This window comes from Mustela lutreola, chromosome 8, assembly GCF_030435805.1.
Source record: "Mustela lutreola isolate mMusLut2 chromosome 8, mMusLut2.pri, whole genome shotgun sequence".
NCBI classification, from domain to species: domain Eukaryota; kingdom Metazoa; phylum Chordata; class Mammalia; order Carnivora; family Mustelidae; genus Mustela; species Mustela lutreola.
The window spans coordinates 121325082-121346344 of NC_081297.1; the positions used below are offsets into that span (position 1 = coordinate 121325082).

At 46.9% G+C, this 21263-nt stretch overlaps 1 protein-coding gene across 1 annotated transcript; it reads right to left on the minus strand.

The window, feature by feature from the left end:
* Nucleotides 1-1922: 1922 nt before the first annotated feature.
* DUSP6 (dual specificity phosphatase 6) lies at nucleotides 1923-6470 on the minus strand. The gene is made up of 3 exons (XM_059186485.1): nucleotides 5582-6470; nucleotides 4538-4975; nucleotides 1923-3445 (listed from the first exon to the last, which is right to left on the minus strand). Exons 1-3 carry the CDS (start codon nucleotides 5979-5981, stop codon nucleotides 3138-3140), a joined length of 1146 nt encoding a protein of 381 aa, XP_059042468.1. The 5' UTR covers nucleotides 5982-6470; the 3' UTR covers nucleotides 1923-3137.
* Between the last annotated feature and the right edge of the window lie 14793 nt (nucleotides 6471-21263).

Here is a 21263-nt window from a genome sequence, read left to right on the forward strand (position 1 = left end):
AAAGGGGGGGTGTGGGGGCGGGGGGTGGGGGGAGAGAAATCCCAAACACTGCAACTTTATGGGGGCCCTAAACTCTTCTTGCTCCGGCTCCTTCATTCACACTGATGACAAAGACCATTTGCCACCAATTTATTGCAAAGTTGGGTTTTTTGTTGTTGTTGTGTATTTTTTTTTTCCCACAGCTTGAGCCGCTTCAATGCGGGGAGCTCCTTCTCCCCAAATCGCTGTCAGACACTTGCTGAATGGGCCAGGCTCAATTATGCTCCCCCCACAGGTTCAGCTCACACTGTGACCCTGCATGGCTTCCTGCTATTCATATGTGTTACTTCCCCTTCGTGGTAATGGCTTGTGGCACTCGGCCAGAAAACATTATTAATTTCAGAAGTGGACTGACAAACAACAAACCCACAGTGAAACGAGAGGAAGTGCTGGGAAGACCAGCTGTCGGCTGGAGCCCAGCCGTAGGAACCCGATGTATGCAGGTTCCAGGAGGAAAGGAGATGATAATCCGCAAAGAGGAAACGCACTAAAATTATCCACCGCCCTGAGTAAAGAAAAAAAGAAAGAAAAAAGGAAAGAGAAAAGAAATCAGAGAAAAGAAAGGGGAGGGTGGGGGAGGAAAGCACGCAGCTACTTGAGCTGCAGCTGGACAGGAAATTGCGAGCGCTGCTTGCAAATCCTCACTTTGAACAGGCAGTTTAGGGAATGCCAGGAGCGGAAACCGTTCAGAGCTGGATTAACAGCAGCCAAGTTGAATGGCAACCCACTTCTCCTTTCTGAGCTCTGACTGACTTGGGGCACCCAAACGAGAAAAACTGAGTTGGTCTTTTCCTGTACTGTTTCTGTTTGCTTTTTATGCACACTTAGTTGCTGGAAGTCACTCTGGACGGTTTGATAGGATTGCTCTAATACCGGAGCCATTTGCCTCCTAGAACCTCGATCACTAAACCATCCCTTTGGCATCTGAACTTGAGCCCTGTGGGTGAAAAGCTCCTTTTTCTCCTCCGGGCAGGTAAAGGGACTCAGGTCATTTGAAAAGCGCCTGGACTGTAGGTATGTTCTAGTTCTTTTGATTTCATACACCTGCCTTTTATTTTGGTGTTAACTTGGGACAAAGAGAGAGAATGTCCCAAGGAAAATGACAGGGTATGAAGCCTGTATCTTGAAAGGAACTGTTCGAAACAACCTTGACATAAGGTTCGACAGTGGTTTCTTACCCACATGCTAAACCAGTGAAGCACAAAGCACATTAGAACGGGACTAGCGAAGTGTGATCTCAAGTGCTAATGTGAGATTTTAAAACCCACATCCAGGCTCAGTGAGAAGTTCGGCTCTGCCTTGCCACGTATATGAGAAAAGCAAGTGGCGGGGCGGGGTGGGGGGGTGGCGGGAAGGGGGTTGTCATCATTCCTGATTCATTTGGTATTCTGACACCAGGATAATTTAAAGGTAGCATTGCCACGGAACAAACTGGGAAAAGAATTATCCCTCTGTCCTCCCTGGCATGTGTATTCCTGTGTAGAAGACCCTGGCAGGGAAGGAGAGAGGTTAACACTGTCCTCCTATTCAGGTACCCCCGTTTATGACCAGTTATGAACAGCCAAACCTTATACCTGAGCAAGATGTGCTCTTCGGCCTCATTTTTCTTCAGTAGCATTTCTATTTTCTTAAAGAAGCCGTAACTGCATTCATAAAGGATTTTGGGGACACATGATACAGGCAGTTCATTCTATGATGTCCTCTTTATTTGAAGCCAAAGCCACCTGAACATTCCTGGAATTGCTAAAAATATGGGAGCTCTGCCCCACTGTTTCTACAGGACTTTACAAGGCACTGGCACTCCCCCACTCCAAGATTCCTTAGAAGTATCATTTCACATGTAGGTACAATGAAGGAGAGATTTAAAAGAAAAGAAATACACATTCAATAGCCAAAATAGTTATTTATTAATAATTTAAGGTTTTACATTCTTATAATAAATTTCAGCTCAAAACTTTACACCACGAACATATGGAACAACCGAACTCTCCCTTTTCACAATCATGTGCACTTACTTCACCCATCAGACGGGGACCCATGCTCACACACACACTTCCAGTTTTATACAAATTTCTTTTTTTTAAAAAGGAAAGAAACCAACCCAAAGTATTGCATTTGAGGTGATACTCCCTGAAGAATTTTGTACAGAGGTAATATACTGTTTAGCACAGCTGAAGTTTAAAAAAAAAAAAAAGTGAGCCCATGATTTTGGTGTCTTTCCAAGATACCCCTTTGAGACAACACAAGCCAAAATATTTACAAAGGTAAGGCATAGTCAAACTACATTAAGAGGAAAAAAAAAAATCACAAGGAAGATATATGAAAGAGATTAAAGGCTGCACCATACCAAGGTCTCAGTGATAACAGCGTCCATGAAAATATCATTCAGAGTTGGTGAAGTCAAGCATGCTGCAAATATATCCTTTGGATTAGGAAAGAGCAAACATTTCTATTTTTTTGTTTTAAGTGGCATACTGCTCTTTCTCCCTTTGGATGATTTCTTTTAAACCCATCAAAGAAAAAACACACACAGTTCAAACAAACACGGTCAAATGATTGAAGATCAAATATTTACAATAATCAAATGGAGTATCAGATTCACTTTATGTATTATTATTTATTTTTGTTTTGTATTTTTTTATTTTTTGCAAACTGATACTACAAATACAGAGCTGAAACCTCTCTTTGGCTCCTCTATATGCAAAATTGAATCAGTCTTCACTGAAGACAATATAGAGTCAGTTCCAGATGCAAAAGGAAACAGTCACACAAGGCCCTAAAGAACACACGCTCCTACCCCTACCATTTGGTCCTACCCTATCTACCTGGAAACCCTCAAATTCCAGTCCCTGCATGGGTAGGCTGTACACGAAGGTATGGAGCAAACCTATGGCCTGGATCTACGCGGCCTGTTCTGTTCTTCCAACAAGAGTGGAGCAAATCTCTCCCATTGTAATAACCAATTCCACATGTGGGAACCTTGTCTAATACGGACAACTGGACCCCTGGGGCCACATACAAAGAAAGCAGCCCAGCTGACGCTGCCAAGAGAAACGGCTGAAGGAACAGACCCATCCCACCAAGGGGCGTGGGGCCTTTCACGTGGACTGCAGGGAGTCCACCTGGTAGACATTCTGGTTCGAGGGTGTCGTGAAATAGAGCTGCTGCGTAGGGACCCGATTGTCACAGGGGCTGCTGAGTCCAAGCGTCCTCTCGAAGTCCAGCAGCTGGCCCATGAAGTTGAAGTTGGGGGAGATGTTGGATTTCTTCATCTTGACAATGTCATAAGCATCGTTCATTGACAGATTGAGCTTCTGCATGAGATAAGCCACAGTGACGGTGACCGAGCGGCTAATACCAGCCAGGCAATGCACCAAGACACCACAGTTTTTGCCCCGGGCTTCATCTGTAAACACAAAAGAGAAAAGCAAAATTTCAGTAGAACCAAAACCCACTCTTTGTGAATGATCAGTCTAAAAACTGAATTTAAAAAAAAAAAAAAAAAAAAAAGCTGATGAAGACATGGAAGGAAAGAAAAAAGAATCGTGTGTGGCAGTGGAGCCCCACAGGCAGCAGCAAATGTATCATTGCGATAAAACATGTACACTGGGCACAATTACATATTTCAGATATTTTCTGAAAAGGGAGCTTTTGTATTAAGTTTCTGCCAACAACAACAACAAAAAAATTCTTAATGTGTGCATTCTTTGCCTCAGCATGTGAATCCCAGAAACCCTGCAATATGGTCCTGAATGCCTTTTATACAGACAAGCAGACTGCAAGGGTCTATTAAATTATTCTCCAACTGTTGTGCAGCTAACAATAGAGGTATTCAGGCGTTTTAAAAGAGAGAGGGAAGTCACAGGGGACAGCCCATTAGGAGGAACAGGATGTCGACATGGCCTGAAAATGAGTTCCTTTGTAATAGGAAATGCATTACAATGCCTGGAGATTCGCTTCTCCAGGCTTCCAGCCCACAGTCCTTCCTGCTGGGCTCAGGTTACCCTCACTGTCTCACTGCTAACCCATATCATAGTAACATTCAACTGGATTTCAACATCTAGCATTCAGAGCGCTTTCCAACAACTAACCCCATGTCCTATAAAAACTCCCAGATCTTTTAAAAATTATAAAGCAATGCTAAAATTCCTGTCAGGAGGGAGTACTTCCAGCTAGCTGCCCCCAAGTCCAAAAACTGAGAAAATTCTGTTGTCTGATCATGTAGGTAGGGTCTGCTTTCAAATGACTGAATTCAAAGACTCAGGAAACCCCGTTTCAAATACACCTGTGGTCTGCAGCCATGTCAAAAGGCACTTTTTCTTTCCTTGGTGAGAAGGTAAACCAGAATTAAGAACCCCTTATAAGAACTACTTATAACAGTAGAGACCTGCACTCCGGCAGGCTAGCAAGCAATGAGAGTGATTAACAGCTTAAATTCTAGAAACGGCTAAGAATTTTGCATTTAAAAGTCTGAGGAAGGACTGTATGTTAGTCTCACCTATGAAAGAAATAGCCTCGGGGAAAAACTGGGACAGGTTTTGACTCCAGTGATCCGAGATGGGGATCTGCTTGTATTTAAACTCTCCTGCGTTCTCGAAGAGATTCGGCAAATTGGGGGTGACGTTCAAGATGTACTTGATGCCGAACTCCTCCAACACGTCCAGGTTAGTGGAGTCCTTGGCACAGCCCAAATAGAGGAAGGGCAAGATCTCCACGGGGAAGGAAGGCTGGCTGTTGGACAGCGGGCTGCCATCCGAGTCCGTTGCGCTATTGGGGTCTCGGTCAAGGTCAGACTCAATATCCGAGGAGGAGTCGGAGCTGATCCGCAGGCCCCCGAGCCCCAGCACTGGCAACGGTGGCGAGCTGCTGCTACACGACCCGTCTAGATTGGTCTCGCAGTGCAGGGCGAACTCGGCTTGGAACTTACTGAAGCCACCTGCCAGGACGAGAAAAGCAATCGTGTAACCTGAGATCCCGTAGTAGTTTTCACAGCTTGTGAGAGCCGCAGCCTGGCGCAGGAAACACCACAGCACCCTACGAAACCCCCTACACACAGAGCCAATTATAAGAGAAAGACACTTAAATGGGTACCCTTGGGAGTGGAACGAACAGGCCCGCCTTCCCTGGAAACCCTTCATCTTTTAAATCCGGAAATGCACAAAATGGCAACTTTTCTAAATATTTTGAGGGGCTAGGGAATGCAATCCGCACCCCCAATGACCTCTGCTGTCCTGCAAATCCTAATTCAAAATCGAACGATAAAAAGCAAGGACAGGCAGAGGATATTACGGGTAGGCAGGAGAAGACCTCGTTAGAAAGAAACGACCCGTGCCTGCGGCCGGAAGCTGGTGGATTCTGCGCGAGCCTGCTCGCGGGTGCGGGACGCCCGAGGTTCGCAGCCGGGAACCGGCGGAGGGCCCCCGGCCCGGCAGCGCGACTCGGAAGCACCAGAGGCGCTTGCAGTCCGCGTGCTCGCCGGCACCCACAGCGTCGCGACCCCCGCCCGGCCCCGCGCGCGGGGCTCCCCCCGCCCGGCTCGTACCTTCCAGGTAGAACGCCCGGCAGCCCTCGTCCTTGAGCTTCTTGAGCAGCAATCCAAGCACCGACTCGCCGCCAGTGTTCTCGTTCCAGTCGCTGCTACTCTCGTCGTACAATACTACCGTGTCGGTGCCGCAGCGCCGGGTGAAGCGGTCGCGGTCCTCGCCACGCGTGAAGAGCGCGCGCACGGGCAGGTTGCCCTTTTGCAGGCGCCGCAGCATGATGCCCGGGATGGCCACGTTGATGGCCGACTCGATGTGCGACGACTCATACAGCTCCTGCGGCCGGCAGTCCATCAGCAGCAGCCGCTCGTTGCCCAGCTCCAACTGCTCGTTGAGCCACGCCACGGTCTTGCTGATCGCCATTTCCGACGCGAAGGGCACGGGTCTGAGCGTATCTATCATGGGGGTCGCGCTACCGGAGAGGGCGAGTGCCTACCAGACGCCCCTCGGGGCAGGCATAGGCCGAGCGCGCCGCACGAAGCTGCCGCTGTCCGAGCGGGGGTTTAATTCCACCTTGCCCTTCCCAGACCGGGTTAGCGGTTGGGGAAAGCGAGACAGAAGTGAAGCCGGCGGTTCCCTCTGCTCCCGGCTGCAGTCGCTCGCTCTTGGTGTCAATGAATCTCTGAATGAAGCTGCCCAGACAGTTTTGTTCCTCCCCAGTGAATGAAATCCAATTAATTCGGACTCCCTGCTACTAACAGGGGAGGGAAGGAAAGGGAAAAAAAAAAAAAAGTCCAGCGGCTCCTAATCCCTCCCTTTAAGGCTGCACCTCAAATCCGCCCGGAGTCTTTCTCCTCGAATTATTCAAAGCTCGATTTGCTCACTCTCCCTTGGACTCAGCCCTCGCACACCCCCAGCGCGAGGCAGCTCCTCAATGGATACAAACAGCGAGCGTCTCAATGGATACATTCTCTCGGCCAGCCAATGAGCGCGCTGCGGAAGGGGCTGTTGCCGTGGGGACGGGCCGGCTGGAACAGGTTGTGTTGATGAATTGTTAATGAGTTTGTCATTCACAAAAACGGAAAGGAATTTCCGCTCCGGATAAGCCCCAGTGCAAACAAGCTGCAACAGCGGGCTCGGCGGGAGGAAGGAGAAAGAAGAGGAGGCGGCGGCGGAGGAGGAGCAGGGCACATAAACCGGGGCACTTCAGTTGTCTCATGTTTCCTTCTGTTGAGAGTTCACACTTCGCGTCGGAACTTTTGCGCACAAATGGTGCAATTAGCAGGCACAAAAGCCCTTGTTCGTGACGCCTGCGCTCGCAGGCTAGCTTTAAGAGAACTTGTGCTTTTTCCCCCTTTTTATTCCCTTTAAACTCATTTGGACCGGAGTTCGCCTTAACCCCCCTTCTCCGCCCTCCTTTAGGCGGTGTGTGGCATTTGTTTGCCAGTTTAAAAAGCCCAGCTCTGTTTGCTCTGATGTTCTTTTAGCTGAGGCTGTGTTGGGGCTGGTGAACTGCCTGCGCTTTAGTGACCGATGAGGTGTTAAATGCTAATCCAACATCTTTCGAAACAAACTAGGATTTTGTTGAAACATTTTACAGCAAGCAAACAAACAAATGCCTGGTTGTCCAGATAATTGGAAGAAAGGGGTTTTTTAAATAGCATTTAAATTATTTTGTTTTTAAACAGTGGAGCCTGCAGAAACAAACTGGTTGGACAGTCCGATGCTTTTATTCCTCTCCAGCAGCCTGGGGCGTTATGAGCCATTGTTCCGGGGATCCAAGTCCTCCCCCCCTCCCCACCCCTGCCTTTCCGCGGTCACCCACTTGCGCGCTGGGGGGTTGCGCTCGTTAATCATTTCTGGGCCGCAAGCTCGGCTTCCGACAGAGGAGCCGGTCTGGCGGGGCTGCCTGGGCTAGGTGCATTTAGGGCGCGCGGGAGCCTGGCGGGCTGTCCCCACCAGACGCGAGGCGTGGGGAAGTCCGCCTGCAAGGCTTGCGGGGGCTAGGGCAGTCTCGGGGATTGGTCGCGTTGCACAGAGAGACCCGAGAGAGGGGAGCCTTCTGTCCCACCCCCGCAACCCCCTCCCCTGCCGGTCGCCGGGCCCTTGCCGAGCACCAGCCGCGCCTGCGCGGTGCGCTCCTTGCCGAGCGCCCCGCCGCCCCCGCCTCCTAGCTCAGCTGGTGCGGGGCGTGGGGCGACCCTGCGGAGGAGTGCGGAACCAAAGGCACGACTCTGGGGTTCCGTCACGTCCTGGGGTGGGTGAAGAGCGAGGAGAAGTGCCTGCCAAGACCCAGTGGCTCGCAGGGAGGGCTGGGGGGTGGGGGCGCAGGGAACGTCTCCGACGCCTTGCAGGGCCAGCAGGTAACTGGGAAAGTGCCGGCTAAGCCCGCGCGCCGGGTTCCGCCGAGGCGCCGCGGGGCGGGCCGGCGGGGAACCGGATGGAGGCGTGGCCGGGCGGGGGCCGCCGCGGCGAGAAGGCGCATTCCCGGCGCGCAGAGCTCTATTGTTATATAAAAGCGCCGGGGCCTGCCCCTCCCGAGCGGAAAACCACCTGTGTGCGGCCCGCGCGGTGATGGGGCCGGGGGCGGGGGGGGGCGGAGGCTGCGGCCGGAAAGCGCGGGCCCTAATCCGGCGTCCCCTCCCTAACCCTCGGCGGAAAAGAGGCCGCGCATTGTCCCGCCGCGGCCGGGGAGGCGGAAGCGGGGGCAGCGGCTCGGCGGGGAGCGTCTTCCCCCGGCGCCCACCGAGAGTAGAGCAGAGGGCACCTGAGGTCGCGGGGTCTCCCCCAGCCAGACGCCCCGCACCCTCGGGTCTGCCTACTGACGCCCTGGCTCCAATTTGCATTTTTAGTCACCCGCCTCTTCCCTGGTTTGGGGAATGTAGGCTAAAAAAAGGCGGTAGCGAGGCTCAGGTTGCCAATTTTGGAGCTCGGCTGCTAGCAGGCCGCCCCTGGAGGAGCGTGTTTGACGAAGGTGGGGGTTGCCGCGCGCTCTCCCTGAGCCTTTTTTTGGCATCCCTTGGAACAAAATCCCCATATTTCACTGGATATCATCTAGTTCCAACTGGAGGAGGCCTGCGCTGGAGTTGACGCCTCCGATCCGCCCCCACCTGTTACAGGCGTTCCCACCCCAAAATGTTTCAGTCACTGAGGCCTGGGGGCGAGGCAGGGCACCCTGCAGGGGAGCTGCGAAGACCAAGATCCTGCAGCCCAGGATCTCTAACAGAAGAGACAGAGAGGGAAATCCGTTGTTACTTCGCTATTTTGAAAGTGCACTTACCTGAGCCTGTGCATAGATTTGGAGGGATTTTCGCAGTTCTTCTCAAACCTGAAGATAGAGACACTTAGTTGGACCCACGCTTCGGAACCCTGCAGCGACAGAATGTCGGTCCTTCTCAGCACATTTTATCAAATGGCATTCAGACCACTCCGTTCTAAGAAGTGAAGCTAAGGGGCCCCTGGAACGGGGTGGCCGTTGAAATTGTGCCCCTGTCCCGTCCTAAGCGTGTGTCCTTGGTTAAATCCGTTGTGAACTGCGTCTTCCACGTGCCATAATGAATATAATGAAAATAATCTCTTCGTAGGAGCTCTGTGATGGTGAAATGGGTGAAGTGCTCTAGAATGATATTTTTATTGTTCTGAATTCCCAAACTGCACATTGTTCTGGGTCCTTATCTAGATGCCCTAAGAGGCCTAACAGCCCACCTAGAACTCCCCAGACTGCAGAGAAGCCCCTAGGCAGTTTAAGCCGTCCCAATTCAGATGTCACAGTAGGTGCTGTTACAGACCAGGGTCAAGGTCCTTTAACATAGGGCACTGTACCCGGCTACCCTTCTGACTTCTCCCTAACTGGACCCCTTTCAACACGCTCTTCTCCAGCCACACCGAATTATTGGAGTAGAAATAATACATAAATTGGGCATTTACAACATGGAAGGCTTTCTCTCGATTTCTGTATTTACATGCATAACTTTGGTCTTCAGAAAACCCATGTAAGTCATCCGCATTCACAGAGATTAAGGAATTTGCATGAGGTCACTCAGTAACAAACAGTGGGGGTGGGATTTGAGGCCAGACCCTGTTCAGACCATTAGGGATGACCACGTACACATTTTATAAGGTATCATGGAGACCATGCACTGCACTGTTCCCTGCCAAAACTTGAAGGATTCAGTTCTGTGTTTTGAATTTTAACCACCAGGGCTTTTCCAGCTTTACATATTCTGTTGCACTGTCCCCATAAATGTCAAAGATCACAAGTTAGACTTACTTCCCCGCTCCTTTAAATCTGGTGATTTTCTCTGCGCGCACCTCTCTTAGTCAACCATTCACTAAATGCTTCATATTTCTCTTCCTGAGAGTTCATCTTAGGTTTTAATCCTAACCACGGCCATTATAATCTAGTGCGTCAGCACAGCACGTGGGCCTGGGTTCTACCTTGGCTCTGGCACTTGCTAGTAGTTGGATAAGGGAAAATCACTTAGCTTTTCTGGGTCTCCATTCCTTCCTTTCTTCTTCCCTTCCTTCCTTCCTTCACTTATTTATTCTAGGTTCCAGGAAATCAGCAGGGAATAAAACGCACAAGAATACCCCCCCCCCACTGCCAATGCTTACATTCTAGTGAAGACAGACAATAAACAAAATAATTATAGAGCATATTAGGAAGTAAAGTGCTGTGGAGAAAAAAAAGCAAAGAAGGGATTTCAGCAGTATGTAAAATTAGGAATAGTTACCCCTTCCTCAGAGAACAAGGAGAATTAGAGATGTACAGAAAAGTGTAAGGCACAAATTCAGAAGATGAGGCTTTTATTTTTTTTTTATAAACATATAATGTATTTTTATTTCCAGGGGTATAGGTCTGTGTTTCGCCAGGTTTACACACTTCACAGCACTCACCATAGCACATACCCTCCCCAATGTCCATAACCCCACCCCCCTCTCCCAAAAGATGAGGTTTTTAAAACTCACTGCCTCATTCCTGCAGAAAGTGGACTCCCTGCTGCTAGTGATCTTGCCTGGAACCTCATTATCCTGGGCCTGTTGCCCGGGGTGTTAAGGGGAAAAGCTCAGAAGAGTTCCAGCTAGCATCAGGAAGGATCATGGCCCTCCTCATTTCCAGAGGCCCCAGGTCCCTGCTGAAGATATCATTCCTATCCAGAGAACTTTCCAGACCAGAGAGTGAAGCAGGTCATCCCTTACTCCTCATAAGTGCACAGAATCAACGTTATACATCCTAACTTCTCTGTGTATATGTATTTCTGTGCATACACCAAGCACCAGTGTTTCAATTCTTCCTTCTTTCATTAGGTGTTTCTCCCTGGAAAGCTCCTTAAAAGTTAAGTCTTTTGTTTATGAAGGTTTGCTCGCCTATTGGAGAAGCATTTCAACTCCACAGAAATTTTCCTGTGTTGGAGGACACTTGCAATTTACTAGGACCCAAAGGGTTAGCATGACCTTTAATCCTCTTGGAGTAATCTCTGTGAATACAATAACATTTATTAACACATCGTGTGAAAATAGTTCAACGGTTTTCCCTTCATAAGGAGAGAGTGTTTTGGAAGGTCTCACTTAAAATGTAGTCTTGTGACATATTCAGGATTCCCTCTCAGAAGTCCCAGGGAGCCCTCAAAGTGACAGCCAGTGGCTTTCTGAGCAGCTACATCTCAGAACAGAATTTCAGTGCGGTTGAGAAACGTGTCTGACATAATCTGACTTAAAGGGCAGATGGGGTTCACAAAACTCAAGCTGAGCTCTTCCGGCAGGTGCCTCGAAAAGACCGCGAGTTATGTCTGAATAGCAGGAATCGTGGAACCCAAGAGGCCCCGAGGACTGTCAGTAGGAAACACGTGCTGCACATTTTAGGCACCAAAGAGAGGGAAATATGAGCCCCTGGTTTGCAGTTGAACAGCTTGCCCCTTCGTGAGGAGCTGCAGGGTCTAATTTATTAAGTGCAGGCTAATGATTTTCCCAAACCATTTGGGGGCTGGTGGAGAGACAGGCCAGGATAGACAGCAACTAACACGGAGCTAGACAGCAGCAGAGCCAGAATGATGCAGCCACGGTCATGTGTAGGGAGTGGTTGGAGCTTTCCTATAAACAAGAAGGCATCCTCACCCCTTGCCAGAATGATAGGACCTGAAGAAAAGTAGAAACTATTGTGAAATTCAGACCTTGCTCAGCCTGATCAGGCTAAGCTTTTACAAATTATGGGCTTCATCAACTTTCTTGTGTTTTTGTTTCCCATCACCTGATGGAATGCCCATTAATGTACATTCGGGAAACCATAGAGACATCATTTAGAATTTTCTCTATTTTTAAGATTTTATTTATGGGCGCCTGGGTGGCTCAGTGGGTTAAGCCGCTGCCTTCGGCTCAGGTCATGATCTCAGGGTCCTGGGATCGAGTCCCACATCGGGCTCTCTGCTCAGCAGGGAGCCTGCTTCCCTCTCTCTCTCTGCCTGCCTCTCCGTCTACTTGTGATTTCTCTCTGTCAAATAAATAAATAAATAAATAAATAAATAAAAATAAACTTCATTAAAAAAAAAAAAAGATTTTATTTATTTGAGAGTGAGTGAGAGAGGGCACAAGCAGGGGGAGAGGCAGAGGGAGAGGAGGAAGCTAAGGCTTCTTACTGGGCTCGATGTGGGCCTTCATCCCAGGACTCTGGGATCAATGTGGGGCTCGATCTGAGGACCCTGGAATCATGACCTGAGCCGAAGGCAGGTGCTTAACTGACTGAGCCACCCAGGTGCCCTAGAATTTTCTTTTGAAGCCAGACAGTCCAGCAAAGAAATTCATTTAAAGATACTAACGTTTATTTCTTCTTTCTTTCAGATGGTTTTGTCCCTTTCGTTCCAGTGGGAAAACATTCATTGATTCTTTCCTCGTATCTTTTATTTTCAAAAAGTAAGAAATCTGAAAGCATACGTAAATGTATATGTAGGAAGTCTTCAGGAAGCTTAAGTCCAAGTACAGCTAAGCCCACTTACTATTTTTTTGTTACTGTCCTTGTTTGGAAAAGGTGCAATAACACCTTCTTTCCCACTGTATTATTCCCAACGCCCAGCAATACCTTCAGTGGGAGATTAGGCTTACATTGCCTTCCAGGAAGGCAAGGAAAACTACCTGCCGTCATCCTTCCAGAAGCTCCCCAGTCACATCGTGAGCATCATGGATGCTCCCTGGGCATTAGCCATGCTGTCTCTCCACACAGAAGATTTGCCTTCTGCCTTCTTGTGTGAGCCACCATTCCTCTGGTGCCTTTTCTCCTCCTCTTGTGTTCCTTTATTTACTCAGATGTGAGAATGCAAATGGCTATTGTGTAAGAGAACGAATTATTTTTCTAAGTAGGTACTCGTTTCTGTCAGCCCCTTTGCCTCAGCAATCAGTGAAAGTGTGTATGTGTGTCCACAATACAAGGCATGCTTTAGCTTAACTGTTGAATTTAAGAACTCACAGATCCTCCAGAATACACTGAGGGAACCCCAGAGGCCTCCAAACTCCATAAGCAGAACTGCTCTAGGCCATTTGGTGCGTTAATTACAAAAGATATACTTGGATATACTGTCACACCAACAGACAAACATAATGGCTACAATCTGTTTTACATCCAGTTTTGTATATGTCAAATCTAACTACTGCCATCACAACTCTGCTGAGCAGATACACCATTACCATAGTTTTATTGTGGGGAAGCCTGGGCTCAGGTGTCAGGTAATTACGCGGGAATCCAAACTTAACATCTCTTTGAAAGCCTCTGGAGTAAGTATGTTTTGCTCCCTAATCGTAGGAATAGCCCTCAAGCATGTACCCCGTGCAGCCTGTTACAAATTCAGCGAGTTATAAAATTGCAGCTTCTCCCTAACTGGTTAGATTTTATTTTGCTGCTCAAGACTGGGAGTTCCAGAGTCAGACCAAGCAGGATTCTAATCCTGACTCAGCAGTTTTCTAATCACGTGCCTCTGGGGGAAATCACATAACTTCCCCATGCCTCAGTGCCCTCATCTGTAAAATGGGGATACTGTAGCATAGGGCTATTGTAATAGATGACTTCTATTTGTAAAGGGGCGGGGACAGTCCTGAGTCAATAATAATTCATTGACAGTTACCTGTTTTTATTTTCAACGCACACACAGAGTTGTGGGTTTGTTTTTTTGTTTTGTTTTGTTTTGTTTTGTTTAAGATTTTACTTACTTATTTGACAGAGAGAGATCACAAGTAGGCAGACAGAGAGAGAGTAAAGAAGCCCAATGTGGGACTCCAACCCAGGACCCTGTGATCATGACAAAAATCAAGAGTCTCATTCTAAACCTGGACTGAGCCATGCAGGTACCCCTCAAGCCAGTCCTGTTAACTTCCTGTGCTGCAAGAGGGGACTTGGGAGTTTACTGGCCCAAACGATGGAACCACCATCTCTCAGTGATCTGGTTTCTCTGTCTCTGATGGGAGCCCTGTTTATACACTGGATCCTTAAGATTTTAAGACCTCCTTGCATCTAAGAAACCTCATCTTGGGGCTCCTGGATGGTTCAGTCTTTTTGGCATCTGACTTGGACTTAGGTCATGATCTCAGGGTCCTGGGATGGACCCCGCCATCGTGCCTCATGCTCCTCTCCCTCGCACCCCTGCTCCTGCACACTTAGGCGCTCTCTCTCTCTCAAATAAATAAAATCTTTAAAAATTTTTTAAAAGTAAGAAAGAAAACTTATCTTATGGGAAGTTCCTTCCTTCCTCTGATTTCCTGCCCAGCAGGAGCTTTTCAGATGCGGGAGGAAAAGGGGGGTGGGTCACAGCCTGGTAAGAGAGCCACTGTGCTGTGATATGAAAGGAGTCTTCCCTCTGTGGGGGAAGGATGCTCTGCTAGAGGACACCTCATGGAAACACCCCTGGCCCTAAGGAAACAGACCAGCTGCTTAGCACAGTTTCTGCAGTGATTTTTGCACGTGTATGATTTAAAGGTTATTTTTGTTAACCATCTGACAAGTGTGCATCTTTTGGTGTATTCCCATCAGGTTTTTCTGGACCTACCAGAACTTTTAGATTTTTAGATTATTTCTTTCTTTCTTTTTCTTTTTCTTTTTTTTTTTTTTTTTGGACAGAGAGAGAGGGAACACAAGCAGGGAGAGTGGGAGAGGGAGAACCCAAGACCCTGGGATCATCACCTGAGCCAAGGCAGACGCTTAACCCACTGAGCCACCCAGGCACCCAAACTTTTAGATTCTTGACCCAAACCCCTGAAGTCTAAATGCTTACTAAGTCATCGCCCCATTTACCCCATTTCTTCTCTCTGATGTTTTGCTCAATCAGTTCCCAGGGGAAAAACCTTTATAATGGGATTTCTCTGACTTCTGCTCTATTGTCCTTATGGTAATTTACTTTGAACTAACTCTGTAAGTAAGAGCTGCTGCGCTCTAACGCTTTAGGAATGGATACTAGCTGGGACATTCTTTAATATGTAGCAACACTTTCTGCTTAGTGACCAGAGGAGTTTGCTTTTGTTATTGTTGTTTCCCTTTAGTGTAAGAGGTGCTTAAACATTATTTCTAAAGAAAATCATGTCTATTGCTGAAGTTGCTGATTATCGGGGGGGAAGTGTGAGAGGACCCTCGAACTCACAGCCCGTCTGCATGTGTGACCATGCAGCCTCCGCCCTGCACCCTATGACCTCCGTCCAGCCCCGTTTCACCGAGGATCCTGCCCCCAGGAGATTACAAAACTGCTCCTTTTGATTTTGGAACATTGCTGCCTTTCCTTTAGGATGGACCCTTCCGTGCAGGTTGCTGTGACTCAAAACACTGGCGTAGAGAGAAAGACCTTTCTCAGCCACACGCAGTTTCCATAACTGTACTTAGCTGCTAAAACATATATATATTTTTTTACTTGTTAAATTCGGCAGGCACCTGGGTGGCTCAGTGGGTTACACGCCTGCCTTCGATTCAATGGGCTCCAATTCCGCATAGGATCACTGCTCAGCGGGGAGCCTGCTTCTCTCTCTCCCTCCACCCCCCCCCCCTTGCTGGTGCTCCCTCTCTTTCTCTCTCTTTCTCTCTCAAATAAAATCTTTAAAAGATTTTGGTACGAGACTTACTTCTATAGTGAGAGTGAGGTTGAGAGCAACGTTAGTGGTCTCTGACCACTAGAGACCTTGAGTTTTGTCAGAGGAGCCTGACATTTACTCTGCCACCAATCTGGTTCAGATGCAAGGTTGCAAAAAACATAGATGCCTAAATCCCATCTTCAGTAGTTACGATTTAACTGATTTAAAGGCAGGGCGGGGGGTGGGAAGTCCTAGGTATTGGTAGGGCTCAAAAATCCCTTAGGGAATTCTCATATGCCATCTGAGCTGAGAACCACTAGATTACATGGGTCCCCACACCGTCCCCCATCAGTCCCCTTGGCTAGGGAGAGGTCTCCAGCCAGACCAGGGCTCTCAAAGGTTCAGAAACACCTCGGAGGTACTTGCTCACAGTCCAGAGGCCTCAGAGGTCTCTAACTCAAGGACTCCGATTAAGGATGTCTAGAGAGGGCCCCGGGCAACTGTCTTGTAATCCAGCAGCCGGGCGTGGCTCCTACAGGTGGGCCAGACTTTGGAAAGCTGGGAATGATATCCCAGACAGCCAGGTTGCCCTCCCATCAGCTCGAGTCAGGAAGTATAGAAATGTTTTCGATGGTTCCCCAGAATCAAACATCACGCTCTCCCCATAAACATCAGAACTTCGTAACAGAAGAATGCAGTGTTAAACATCACTAACCTGCTCTTCCCCGAAAGCTCAATGCTTGGATTGGCATGCACCCTGATTTCCTTTCACAGGCCCTGAAACTGTATCCAAAACTGCCTGTGGATTTGCCTAAAAGAAGGGTTCTCTTGAAAACAGCATCACGTTCTTGAGCACCCATCAGCCGTGTATCTGGAACTGAAAATGATGGCTAGGTCGTGTGGAAATCAGTCAGGGTCAGGCCGTGCCATCATAAAAAGGTCTGACTGGGTAGGTTAGACTCTTGTCCAGATAGCTAGAAATAACAATAAATACGATCATTGTGACAAAAAGGAAGCACCGTGGGAAGGAGCAAAAGGAGGAAATCATTCAGAGGCTTCAGATGTTGCGAAGTTTCCCAGAGAAGACAGTATCTGAGTTAGATCCCATGGATAAGCAGATTTCCCCTCTCCCTCATCCCAGAGAGGCAGGAGAAGAAAGGCACTCTAGGCTAGATAGACGGGTGACATGAAGCAAAGGTCTGGAACCATGCACATGCCTGACAACCGTATGAAGGGCACAGGGCAGCAAAGAATATAAGAAAAGTAGTTAAAGCCAGATGGAAACGGACTTTGGATGCTGTGCTAAGGAGTTTGGAATTTTTCATTAGGCAGCGAGAAGTCATCAAAGGTATTTATACAAGGGTGTGACAAGATTTCAGAATATGATTCTGATAACAATAAAAGAGGTGAGCAGGGCGCCTGGGTGGCTCATTGGGTTAAGCCGCTGCCTTCGGCTCAGGTCATGATCTCAAGATCCTGGGATGGAGTCCCGCATCGGGCTCTCTGCTCAGCAGGGAGCCTGCTTCCCTCTCTCTCTCTCTCTGCCTGCCTCTCTGCCTACTGTGATCTCACTCTGTCAAATAAATAAATAAAATCTTTAAAAAAAAAAAAAAAGAGAGAGGTGAGCAGACTTCAGGGTAGAGAAAAACCAGGGACGGGAAAGCCAATTAAGAAGCAGTTGCCATTGTCCAGGAAAATGATGCTATACCAGCACGTTCCTAAAATAACGTATTCATCATCCTGCTTCGTTTTATTCCTCTTATTTCTGGGGCTAGAAAAATCACTTAGCCCTTCTGTGACTCAGAATCCCTCCCTATTAATAGAAGATGACAAAATACTTACCTTACCTCACATAGGGAGGTATGTGAGATGCTTATAATTGTAGCCAGGAAAGAGGGGGCAATGTTATTCTAAATGCCAGTGGTATAATTCCGCTGCAGGAGAGAAACTGCCTTTTGCCTCTTGCTTTTTGTTATAAAAATTCCAGCCTCCTTGGCGCCTGGGTGGCTCAGTTGATTACGCATCTGACTTTTGATCTCAGCTCAGGTCTCAATCTCAGAGCTGTGAGTTCAAGCCCTGTCATGGAGCCTACTTAAAAAAAAACATTTGCAGCCTCACAGAGAAGCAGAAAGCATCAGAAACACTGCACGGAGGGAGGAGGCGGCGGAAATGGCACGTGCTCACCACCCAGGAAGTGGTATTTCTGATAAAAGGGTCCATCAGCTTTAGGATGAAAATGCCAAGGCAACATGTTGGGCTGCAAAAGTGACATTTTGTAGAGAAAGCCTGTCACCCCACTGTTTTTCATTACAAACAAAAATGTAAGGAGTATTATTCCTGGGGTTCCTATTGCGGCAGTGGGAGTGGGGAGCACCTGATTTTCAGAGATAGGGTTACACATGGTCCTTTAAGAGTTGGGATAAGGCTTTCCGATTGTGCTCACCTTCTGGCCAGAGCAAAGGGCACCTGGTCACGCCTTTTCCATCTGCCACCTGGCCCTTTCTCACAGCTAAATCTCCAATTCACCACCCTGGACCACATCGGACCCCTTGCTTCTCTGGAAAAGTAACACAGGGGTCTCTATCCCAGAAAGCACTATAGACTGAAAATGTTTTATATTTTGCCAAAATCACTTTGTCTTCTACCTTAAAAAAAAAAAAAATCGATCCTCGATATACCTGCTGAGTTGATGCAAGATATTCTGGGGGATAAAATGACAAGCCACATGGGGACACGCCCCTCCAAAAGCTAACAGGTGGGACTGTGACATGAGAGAGAATATTACAAAGGTAACATCCAGCATGCTAGGAGAACAGTTCAAAGTTCTATATCCAAAAGGATGGTCATGTTAGAAGACTGACTAATAGTCCATCCATCCAGAGTCCTTCACTGTATATATGACAACTAAGTAGTTTCAGAGAAATAGAGTGAAGAGACATGCCAGGAACACATAAAGAGAAGAAATATGTACTACTTCCTGATGTGCCTTCACCTAAGTATTAAATGATAAGTTCTCTCTAATGAAATACTTGCTCTGGTACAGTAAATTATTCTAATTCTTTAATTCTCTCTTAACATGAACATCTTGGAAAAGTTACAGGCAAAATTCATCATGAAGAAATTGAGAGATTACAAATTACAGAAGACAAAGAATTTTTAATCCTTAGGCAAGTTAGATCATATTTTAAGGGCAGTTAAAATACCACAGTATCACAGTCTACATTTATACCTGCTCGTCCACTACTTATTAGATTGCTTTGTTACAACAGCTTCAAGAAACATCTAGAAATATGGCTGTACTGACAACAAAGAATCAGTTATAAAGCAAAAATTATGAAGATTTATCCATTTGTTACAAACGTGGCCATTTGAAATTTGGTATCTGTTTCTGTCTTCAAAGGTAACATTCACTTCTTTAAAAAAAAAAATGTGGAAGCCACAGACTAGGAGAAAATATTTGCAAAAGACACATCTGGTAAAGGACTGTAACTGAACTATTGAAACTCACTGGTAAGAAAATGAACCAACCGGATTAAAAAATGGGCCAAAGATCTTAATGGGCACCTACCAAAGAAGATCTACAGATGGGATATGAAAAGATTCTTCACCTCCAATGTCATCAGGGAAATGTGAATTGAATTAACAGTGAGATACCACTATCAACCTCTTAGAATGGCCCAGACCCAGAACACTGACAACACCAAGAGCTGGTGAGGATGTAGAGCAACAGGAACTCTCACGTCTTGCTAGTAGGAATGCAAAATGGTGCAATCACTCCGGAAGACAGTTTGGCAGCTTCTTAACAAAATTAAACATATTCTTGTCGAATGGCCTGGTAATCATGCTCCTTGGTATTTACCCCAAAACTTGAAAACATGTTCACACAAAAACCCGCACACTGATGTTTATACTGGCTTTGTTCAGAATTGCCAAAACTTTGGAAGCAACGAAGATGTCCTTGAGTCAGTGAGCGGATGAACAAACTAATTCATCCAATGGACTATTCAGCACTAAAAAGAAATGAGCTATCAGGCTATGAAAGGACATGGAAGAAACTTAGCTTACTGCTAAATGAAAGAAGCCAATCGGAAAAGGCTACGTTGTCTGTGATTCCATCTATAGGACTCTCTTGAAAAGGCAAAACTGTGGAGATAAAATAAAAAAAAAAATCAAGTGACTACCCAAGGTTAGTGGGAGAGAAGGATGAACTGGAGGAACACAGGGGATCTTTACAGCCGCGAAACTCTTGTGTATGATATTGTAATGGTGAAGACACGTCATTATACATTTGTCAAAATCCATAGACTGTATACCATCAAGAATGAATCCTTATGTAAACTATGATCTTTGGGTGATGTTTTGATGTAAGCTCCTCAGGATTAATGAACCATGCTGGGGCTGGATGGAGATAATGGGGAGGCTGTGCATGTGTGGGGATCGGATGGATTAAAAAAAAAATAACTGTACTTTCTGGTCAGTTTCAATAGCACCTAAAGCTGCTCTAAAAAATAAAAGTCTGTTGAAAAAACAAAACAAACAACAATGTGTATGCCGCTGTCAGCAGACTTGGAATTACAAAATGCAGTTTTCCCATGTATTAGATGAGAGCCAGGTTTTAAATGTCTACACGTGTTACTGAGTTTTTTCTTCTCAAAGGATAAGGCATTATTGAGTTACATATGGACACATGAGAACTTGTGCATGGAATAAAATTCAGAAGGAAAGAAGTGACATATAGTAGAGGTAGGCTCACCTAGCCACCTAGTTCTAGAAGCAACCGCTGTTAACTAGTTTTTGTGGATCTGCCTAGAGAGAGCCTACACATATGTAAGTGATAGATTTAGTATTATTGATGTTCTTATTACAAAATCCTGGCAGACTAAACACACAGGGGTGCAGCTGGATTTTTTTCACTGAACTCCTCTCAGAGATGGGTTCATATCAAAAAATGTAGAGCTTTCTCATCCATGTTAATGGCTCGGTGGTATTCCCTGTGTGGGCGCACATCATATATTTACCTAATCTTACTGTTGATGGATGTTGAGGTTGTGCAGAATCTTTTATGCTATTGCAAGCAGTGACTGCAATGAATACAGTCTTTTTTACACACTTATCCCCTTTACACATGAGTGTATCTGCAGGATAATTTTTTTTTTTAATTTTATTTATTTGTTAGAGAGAGACAGAGAGAGAATGGGCAAGGGAGCGGCAGAAGGAGAACAGGAGGAACAGACTCCTCACTGAGCAGGGAGCGAATAGGAGGCTTGATCCCAGGACCCCCGGATCATGACCTGAGCCAAAGGCAGCGGCTCAACCAACTGAGCCACCCAGGCGCCCTCAATCATTAGTTTCGAACAGAAAACTTCTAGAGGCACTTGATAATCCCAAAGCACATTTTGTTATAAAACTCAGCGGTGCCTGACTTCTTCCTTTTCAAATCATTCTAAATCTCATGCTGTAATTAAAACTGCTCTCACTCCTTAGAATTGTGCAGGGTTAAGGAGCCCTGGTTTTTTGTTTTGTTTTGATCCCAGACAGATTGTTTGTCTTAAGCTCTGCCCATTATTATCTATGCAAACCTTCTAATGAATTTTAACTCATTAAAATAACAGCCTTAATGGACTCTCCAAGCATTCACAGTACCTGCCTCCTGCCCAAGCGGAAAGGAAAGAATGATATGACCAAATATCTAAAAGCGTTTCTCCTCAC

Coding starts and splice junctions, on each gene's coding strand:
- DUSP6 (XM_059186485.1), bottom strand. CDS start 5,981: ATGATAGATACGCTCAGACCCGTGCCCTTCGCGTCGGAAATGGCGATC. Junction 4,976..5,581: donor CCGGGCGTTCTACCTGGAAG/GTACGAGCCGGG, acceptor TCGTCCTGGCAG/GTGGCTTCAGTAAGTTCCAA. Junction 3,446..4,537: donor CGAGGCTATTTCTTTCATAG/GTGAGACTAACA, acceptor TTGTGTTTACAG/ATGAAGCCCGGGGCAAAAAC.